This window comes from Aquila chrysaetos, chromosome 23 (genome assembly GCF_900496995.4).
Source record: "Aquila chrysaetos chrysaetos chromosome 23, bAquChr1.4, whole genome shotgun sequence".
In the NCBI taxonomy this organism is placed as follows: Eukaryota; Metazoa; Chordata; class Aves; order Accipitriformes; family Accipitridae; genus Aquila; species Aquila chrysaetos.
This window is the reverse complement of record NC_044026.1, coordinates 2,550,907-2,560,187: the sequence shown is the minus strand read 5'-3', so window position 1 is coordinate 2,560,187 and position 9,281 is coordinate 2,550,907. Positions and strand designations below refer to the sequence as shown.

Below are 9,281 nucleotides of genomic sequence, written 5' to 3'. Positions count from 1 at the left end.
TAAAGGCATTCAGCAAGAAGCGCTGAAATTTATTCAAATTAATTACAATAGAGACCTCTGACTTTGAACTTCTAATTCACAACAGCAGTAAAAAAAGGAAACGGTGAAATGGGTTGTATTAAAGTGCAATGATGTGGAGAAAACCATTGAAATAACACAAATGAGGCTGCAGTGAAAAATGAAAGGACAGTCTCATCCTAGCAATGACAGCAATATATAAGTATGTTACAGATAATTTACAAAATAACTTACATAGATGAAGATAAGCTGAATCTCATGTTGCCATTCCATTGTTAAATCAGACTAAATATTCCTGGTCAGCACAGTATTATATGGGATAATTAAAAAAAGATCAGAGGATTTCTGCGTTGGAAAAGATGCCTGAAGTAAAACCCTGATCAGGCTTTATATTGCAGTATTGCAAGAAACCTAAGTATTTATGAATTGTAAAGTGACACATTCAGCAGCATGAAGACTATAAATACATCTTTTACATTGATACATTATATCTACACAGATATACATATCTACACACACACATATACACACAAGCACATACATGCACATATATATGTGCATGAATACATGTGTGTGTATATATGTTTGAATTTGTACTGACCGTGGTCAGCTGCATTTTGATTGCATCTGGGGTAGGGTTGCTTTTGCAACCTAGGAGTAAGATCATTCTTTAGAGTATTTGTCATTTAAGTTTCCTAAGCTGCAGCCTCTAAAATATAAAATTCTGGCATAAAGATAGACTTCAGCGCTCAGCCATCAGAGGGTCTGACGACTGATTAACAGCAGATCCCGTTGACATAGTCTGCTGTGCTTAGTGCTTCTGAAAAACTATGCTTTTAATATCCACATTATTTTAAGTAATATGGTACATGAATCAGTTAAAAACCTATTTTCATATAAGTAAAAATACTTGAGAGATGGACAGGAATGAATAGAATATTCCATACATGCACACAGTTTTGGACTGTTTGTAAGGATGACATGCAAAGAACAGCTGACGATGTGAAAATTTACAACATTGGCTTACATCAGACCTTGAAAAATGGTGAGTGTAGCATCACCCTTCCTTTAAAAAAATTTAAAACACTTGTCTGTAGCATAAATCTGACTCTTCTCTACTAAAGATTTTTTCCTCCCATGCTCCCCTTTTATAGAAAAATTATGTCAATGTTTTTTTCTCTTTGAATAAATCTGCAACAAACACTATTGACTAAAAATACGTCTGATTTCTAGCCCTCATAGGTTTTTCTGAAGGAGGGCTCTTGACCCATGGTGCAGCCACAATAGTATCCTCTGCCTGTAACTGCATGTTAATAGTGAGAGCTGAAGGTGGCCATGCAATTACCGTTTATTAAGAAATCATTTAGTGACTAAGAACATTTGTGTTTCATTGTGCACCTACGTAAGGAAAAAGATACTACTAAATTGCCAAGGCTATGTAAACATAGTGATCTTGGTAAAGAATTTGGTTGTGAGGCCAAAATACCTCAGAAAACAGCTATTCCATTGCACACATCATTAAAAGGTTAGAAAGGATAAAATAATAGTTTCTTCTGATGCTGTTGTGGTCAGTGAATCGGTCATGTCTGCATCCCAGTCTCTAGGGAGCAGAGGAATATCCTGAAGACCCAAGAGAAGAGAAAAGGCTGGACCAAATCTCCTTCCCAGTTGCTGTAAGAGTCCCATTCACTGCACTGACCGAGGTATGTCCTTGGAGAAAGGGGTGGTTTTGGGAGGAGAAATTGTAAACTCAGATTTATTTTCTTCATACCTATCCTGTACAGTGATTACTATGTTATTAGTTTACAACAAGGATTTAGCACCGAACACATTTTGTTTTCTCACATTCAGGTTCTGGCTGTCAGGAAATGATCCAGTTCTACAGAAACCTGACTGTATCAGTGAGAAAATGTGTTTTATGCTAACAGCTCTGCCTGCAGCTTCAGACTTCAGGTCAGAAGCCTCTACAAGACCCTATTTCAAATCATTCGACTTTTATTTACAACTTCACATTCCATGCACTTTTCATTGGGATCTTCTGAAAGAACCTGTAAAAATCACCATGGAAAACACTCAGAGCTGGCAACACAGAACTGGTGGTGGTTCTCCGTTGGAGTCCAATGTCTAAGAACTCTGCACAAAATGACAAACTCCAAATTTACCTTCCATGGAGGTGGGGTGAAAATTTAATGTTAGCCCTTTATGTCGGAGAAGCTGGTGCTGCTGGCATTGCAGCTATCACTGCAACTTGATGATGTGCTCAAAGTGCTGGAGGCAGTGCCCGATTCTGGGAAAAGAAAAGGAAAGAAGAAAACAAAAAAACACAAGAAAATATGATATGGTAGTTGTTTTTCACAACTTACTTTGATAATAGGAACCTTCAGAGAGACAATCATCTCATCTAAAATAAATAGCCTACCAGAGCTGCTTAAAGATTGAGCTGATTTTGAATTGCCAATGAGCATCAGCAGATTGTTTGCTGGGATCCAACCTTCTTTACCAGTGCTCAGGTTCTTTACATACCTAAAAAAATATAAAAAATAAAAAGTCAAATTGGTTCACTTGATGCCTTTGAAAGTTTTGCCCTAAACATCTGCCTTCCAAACACAGTTCTGCATAGAAAAATTTCCAAACACAGATCTGCGTACCAAAGTCCATCCTCCCCTTCACGAATCAGTTGAACTAGTTCTCCACTTTTCACTGTAAATTCTTCAGAAACTCCTTTCTCATAATCAGTCACAACTGTGTATTTACCAGGAGTCTAAATGCACACAGAGGAAAAACATAACAAATTATTTCTGTTGAGTACTTTAAGGTACGTTGCAGCTTTTGTTATGAAATGATAGCACTTTTCCCTTCTTTCTCATGTGCGTACATGCTGAAGACAGTGTAAATATACATACTGAGAGGCAGTAAAACTTTGCTGTTTGATTACATGCAATTTCAGTACATGAATTCTCACACCCTGAAAAACATTCAGTGAAATGTTTCCATTACAACAATTAGTCCAAATCTCTACAGAAAAAAACAAAAAAATACCCCCTTAAACCAAGCTGGCAAACTAGCGACATGATATATGTGTGGCAGTCTGTTGACATGGTAGCTGAGCATGTCATCGCTTGACTGCTGTATTATATGGCAGTCTGCAGGTACCCAAAGGCACCGATGGACCTTCCCAAGGTACAAACACAAGGCTGATTTAAGAGAAGGGGATATTTTCCATTGCCCTAGGAATTTTGCCCAGCTGAGGATTTGAAGGCAGACACTTTCCTTCCTGCAAGCTTCAAAAGCATTCCTGTATACTACCACACAATGGATCGGTATCATTTGCTTAGCTCAACAGGAAAGCATTTCTGGTTACCAGCTTCATCTCGCCTCCCCCTCCTCCTCCTTCCTCCTCCGCATCTGATGAATTCAGCGGATCTTCAGCACTAGACCAGCCATCATTTTCTTCAGATGCATCAAGAGAATGAGATGTTTTAGCCCAACCTTGGGGAACAAACAGCCAACAGTTAACTTTGCAGCAGTGAGCCACTGACTGGAAGAAATGTTCTTCCCACTGAAAAGCTCTTAAGTGATCAACATAAACAGGAGGAAAACTGTACATGGGGAAGTTATTACAGCCACTGGGTGAAATTCAGAGCTGGCAAAAGTTGGCCCATTTCCATCAGAGTAAGTGGAGTTGTGGTAATGCACAGCAGTGAATTTGGCCCTTCGGACTTATAGAGAGGGAAACAGATGGAAAGAATGCAAATTCCCAACCAAAAAGCAGATATTTCTCTCTTATACAAAGACAAACGATGGCTAGATACTCTTTTTCTTGGGAGGGGGTAGAAGACAGGAATGTACACTTCATGGGAAGAGGATGAACACACACGGTTGTAACCCAAAGCAACCTAACCAACCTGCTGGAACAAGGGATGGATGTGCATTGCCTCCTTCAAACTGTTGAGCATTTAGAGCTGTCAAGAAATTCAACACAACCTACAGGCACTCTGTACTTCACCTGATTAGGCAGCTTATTATTTAAGGGTATTCAGGTTGACACAAGGATACTTAATCACACTGACTTATCTTGGTGTTAAGCCACCGCACCAAACACCACAAGACCAATCTCCTGCCCGTCATTTATTGTGAAGTGTTCCTTCTTCTCTCTCAGGATGAAGCATTTCATTTATTTACGAAGCTGAATCACATCCAGAGTGCACAAAATCTTTTCCAAATAAAACTACAGTAAGTTTTACCAGTGGGATGCTTTTCACTGAGGTCAGCAGCTGCTAATAAATGTGTTGAGCTTATAATGAAAAAAAAGTCATAATAAAAAAGACAAATATTTGTAAGTAAGATTTTGGTTCAAGCCAAATGGTAACAACAATAAAACTCAATTAAAAGAATGAAAGGAAGGACAAACCTCCCAACTTTTATGTAACTATTAGTTAAGTTGAGAAAGCACCAGCATTTTTGCTCTTCACTGCTTCTGAGGCATTTGTCGCATGGCTGGTTATGCCAGTGCATTAGGAACAAAACTGAGCATCGTCAGAGTAAAGCCAAAGTAATCTAAGAATCATAGAAACAAATCACACCCAGAGCACACCAAACGGAATGGCGCTTTTACCTCACCTGCACTGCTGGATGACCTGCACAAGGTTAGAAGTACTGACCCATTTGGCCCTGTCCAGGGTTAAGAATGAACTTCCATCTGTGAAGAAACTGAGTAATAAATTCCTGCTGTATTCCATGCAAATTCCTTGGAAACTCACATCTTATAGTTGGCTCGTGGGACACAGCTGAAACCCTTTCCATTATTTCCAAGTTAAGAACAATGCAACAAAAGAAAACTTGGTTTGTTTGTCCTAATTATTCCAAGCTCTCATTAGAAACAGAACCAATGAGTTGCACAAAAGAAAAAGAAAGTGAAATCATGGTAATTGCTCTGCCTGTAGCATCATACTCACTGGCCTGCTCATCTGGAACATTTTGGGTAACAGCTCTTGTTCGTTAGGCTCACTCTTTTCGTATATTGTGCTGATGTGGGTAAGAGCAGACCTGCCTGATCCTGCCATAGCAACAGCACTCCTACTCCTCATACAAGCTGGCACTCTACTATTAGCAAGTCTGTATAAAAGCCCATCTCATCCTGGGCAGGGAAGGGAAGCGGTCACTATGGTCATATTCACATTAGCTAACTACAGGCACCAAAATTACACATGCACATTCCATGTGCATGTGTGTATTCTGCACGGTATAACTACAACAGAGCTCCCTATAAAGGCAGGAAAAGTAAGAAAATGGCAGACAGTCTTGAGAAAAGACAAGGTTATGCAGAAATGAGTTTAGATTTGATGGTGCCAGGAAAACCAAGAATTCATTAACTGCTTCTCTTCAGAAATGGGCCCACAGGTTTCTTCACAGAGATAGGATCTATCTGCAAGAGGTGATCCTGTCACTAATTCATTTTCCTTGAGCTCACTGCGTTGTAAGTCCGAGTGACACAGCAGCAAAAGGAAATGAGTGGGGGCAAAGCGCTCTGCACTGGGGAGCTGTGACCATCACCTGCTGCAGTTTCACCCTGAAATGCCCAGGTCAACTGCCTGCTTATCCCTCTTTGAGTTGGGGAAGGAGAAGAGATAAAGTGTCAGAAAAGAGATTGGAAGGTGCAAGACAGAAAGGGGAGTTACTAGATGTTTGAAATGACTTGACTTGGTTTAGTGGTTTCATAAAGTGAGAGGCTGCTGGACAGGACAGCAAATCAGACAAATCTGTTCCAAGGACCCAAAAATTTTACTGTAAATTAGGAATGATCAAGGACTCTTCACCCTGGAAAATTCCAGCATCCATGGAGAAGACCACAAAACACCCTTTGCTTTCTGATAGCCTTTCCAGGCCCTCAGGATTTCCATAGTACCTGGAGAACTCAGAGGTTTGACTGCTACCTGCAGAAGATTAACCTTGTAACTCCCATATCCACACTTGTGGAGTTTCTGCATCCGTCCGGCCTGGGATTACATTGCCTGCTGCTCAGACAAGGTGAGTGGTGTCATATAGTCTCCCCAGCACAGCAGCTGAACCTGCATCGTTTCCACAGGTGAGACAAAGACAAAGGCTGTGGAAACCTAGAGAGGAGGAGGATGGTAGGGCTTGAAACAGCTTCATCTTTAGAATAGCATTTTCTAAAAGAGATCGTGGTGGAAAGAGAGTCAGGAAGAGAGGGACGGCTCTCCTTACACTCTCTAGTTGATTAGCCCTAGGGATTTGTACTCAAGCCTTCACCAACAGCCTGGCTAGTTAGAAATGCATCATTTAACTGAAATGCTTTTCTATTCTTCGGTTAGCTGTGGGTTGGGAGGACAGGGTGGAAAAATTGCGTACTGTTACCCAAAGAAAGATGCAACAGCACTGTGACTATAATAACAAATGCAGATCTAAAATGGAAATTCCACATGACAGTGATGATCCCTACTCTCACTAGAGTACAGGAGTTTTGGATTTTTTTTTTTTTTTTTTTTTTTTTTTTTTTTTTTTTCCTTTTTTAAAAGTTAAATCCTCTCCACAAGGGGCACAGTGACAGTAGGATGCTAACTGGAAAACCATGTGTCACAGAGCAACTGGACACCCCTGTAATTCCATTAAACACCCAGCTTCTGGTTATTTCTTCAGCAGAAGATCCCTTCCCCGCTGCCCTCTCCTAAAAACTAGTTAGCCATATGCTGCTTTATTTGATGCCAAGGTAAAACTTCAACCAGTTGTGCTATCAAAAACAGTATACACAGAAGCTGACAGACCCACTTGGAAAAACTCAACTGCTATCAACACTGCTGCATGCAACAGCACCATATAGGTATTCCCAGCGCTCTGATGTACCATATTACATGAGGGATGTGTGGGTATCTGTGGAGTACAAGATGTGGTATCACTATACCTCTTAAACCAAAAGGAGTTGGGTCACTCACTACTTCATGCCGTTTAGCTTTTTTGTCAGGACTGGTAGGAGAAGCTGCAGGAGGATGAATAGGCAAAAAACACAGAAGAGAGATATTGAAGAACTGGAAAAAAGAGAATAGGTGGATTGCATGCTACATACCTTTGAGTTTACACTGGAAAACAAGTGGATTTCTGTAATCACTCTAATTTTAGCTGTCATCAGTCAATTACAGCAGAAGGAATTAATTATTTACATGTAGTTATTTGAAGATAAACTGACAAATTTATTTTACAGTAATAGATGAAAGTATATGTACACTTTTCCAAATGAACTAGACATCAACTAATTACAATTAATTTCAATTTTAGACAAAGACTACCAAATTAAGCAATCATTTTTATATAAATCTACTGCTACAGCAATACCTGGTCCTGTAAGAAGGATCATTGGCAATGTCTGGCTTTTAGCAGAAGGAGATGGAGTTTCTGTCAAGGCAAGCATGGGATATTAGTGCTCACCTCATTAGCATTAGATACACAACCCTAGAGCCTCTCCAGAAAGAACTCAAAGGTAATCACATTTTAAAAAGGCATTCTGAAAAGATGCTTGGAAAAAAAAGAATCATGCTCTTGAACAAGTGCCATCATCTTAATGCAATTCAGACTGTTCAAAGACAGCTGTTCAAAACAAGAAGTGAATGTACCAGTGCAATTACTTGGCAGGAGGAAGCAAGAAAGGTCTCAGACTCCTGTTGCCTGTTTTAGAAAAAAAAGTAGAGACCATTTCTGGAAGGCACAGGGAAATACTTATTTGTTTTTGTATCCAGCAAAACACCATTGTCATACACATTGTGCTGTATTCATGCTTTGGGAGTTCTGTTAGCAAGGATGCTAATATAGAAATACTCTAGAAAACCTTGATTCCTTTTTGCCAAGTACAAGTGCATTTGGGGCAGATCCACTGAAGCTAGAAGCAGGCCAGGTGTCTGATCTGAAGACAACTTCTTTCCTCTAGTTTTCCTGCAGGAATAGGGCACTATAAACTCCTTCCTTGGCCTTGACAGTGAGACCGGAGGCATTGGAAACTGCACTCCTTCCCTTGCATGTCCAACAGCTCCACTCTTCCCGGCTGCATCTCCCCCTCCCACTCTAGAGCTGGTTTCTCTTGAAATCTCCCTGTCAGGGTCAGTGACTCATGAGCCTATCTTGAACTTCGAGAACAAGCTAGTGCATACACTGAAAACCTGCTACACTACACACACACACACAAAGCGATGCTTTAATTACAGCCTTAAACAGAAAACAATCTAGCTTTTTTTTTTTTTTTTTAAATTACCTTTCTGACTTTTGAGGTTAGTAAAGCCCTGCAGTGTAAAGCGCTTTTTTGACAGTACAGAGCATTCTGAGGTAGAGCTAGTGTCATCTACAAAGGAAGAAAGAGACACAGAAAGAAAGGGGAGAAGGCCATGAAAAGATCAAGGCAAAAATATCGTTTGCAGCCCTGCCAGGGAACCTGCATGTTAGGATGAGAAAGGACAACTGAAAGTCCAGGTACAACAGAAGAACCCAAGTGGCCAGTTGTTCTCAACTGTGCAGGGGCTTGTACTGCCACCGGTTCAGTAAATAATCTCCATGATGGGAACCAAAATTCAAGAGAAAAAAAAAGAACAAATCCAAAAAGAACAAACCCAAAACTCTTCAGAACAGGTAATGCTGGAAATTTATCCAGAGGAAGAGAACCCCGAGAAGCTGGGCAGCTCTGAGAGAAGACCTACTGCATACATAATACATAGCTCCCACCTCCTTTTGGCTACCCCCCATTCAAGGTGACTTTGCGCCTGTCCACACCACACCGTGGAATGCAGAAACCCCAAGCTAAGGGAAGATAGGACCGGCACACTGGTGTAGCGTGGGCAGCTCTTTGTGGGTGGGCTGCCTTAGGGCTAAAAGCAGCAAAGCCCTGCTCGTTCAGGTGTAATGCTGCATTTCCCTGCACTACCATGGCTACTCTGCTGGTGGATCTGCCTGTGCATCTGCAGTGCAGGCATGCTCTTTGCAATTGAAGATAACAATACATATGTGTAAACTCACCTTTGCCTTTCTCAGGGTACTTTGGTGCTACTGCAGTGCCATAACCTTCTAGACTTGCGAGATCAGCTTTTCTCTCCTCCATTTTTTTGGTGTTTCTGATGTGGTTCCGTGAAGGACTGTTTATTGGAAGAAAGTTAAGACAATTAATTGATCTGCAGCAAATTTGGGTCTAAACAGGGGTGATGACCTTTGGTCGTGGGCTGCCTTTTATGTACAGGTATATGGGCTGAAAAACATTTCTTAGCTACTTC

At 40.7% G+C, this 9,281-nt stretch overlaps 1 protein-coding gene across 12 annotated transcripts in view; it reads right to left on the bottom strand.

Annotated features, from left to right (window-relative positions):
- MCF2L (MCF.2 cell line derived transforming sequence like) overlaps positions 1–9,281 on the bottom strand; it is a 159,297-nt gene continuing 150,016 nt past the window's right edge. For 6 of the 12 annotated variants that reach the window (XM_029999270.1, XM_029999274.2, XM_029999272.2 and 3 more), the window contains 8 exons: positions 9,031–9,146; positions 8,276–8,362; positions 7,366–7,425; positions 6,938–7,012; positions 3,380–3,507; positions 2,667–2,779; positions 2,438–2,541; positions 1–2,305 (listed from right to left, as the gene is read on the bottom strand). In XM_029999270.1, the coding sequence (XP_029855130.1) occupies positions 2,211–2,305; positions 2,438–2,541; positions 2,667–2,779; positions 3,380–3,507; positions 6,938–7,012; positions 7,366–7,425; positions 8,276–8,362; positions 9,031–9,146 (778 nt within the window). In that variant the 3' untranslated portion in view covers positions 1–2,210. Of the gene's footprint in view, positions 2,306–2,437; positions 2,542–2,666; positions 2,780–3,379; positions 6,132–6,937; positions 7,013–7,365; positions 7,426–8,275; positions 8,363–9,030; positions 9,147–9,281 lie in introns of those variants that run through there. The other 6 variants (XM_029999269.1, XM_029999271.1, XR_003921237.1 and 3 more) reach the window with 6 other exon arrangements.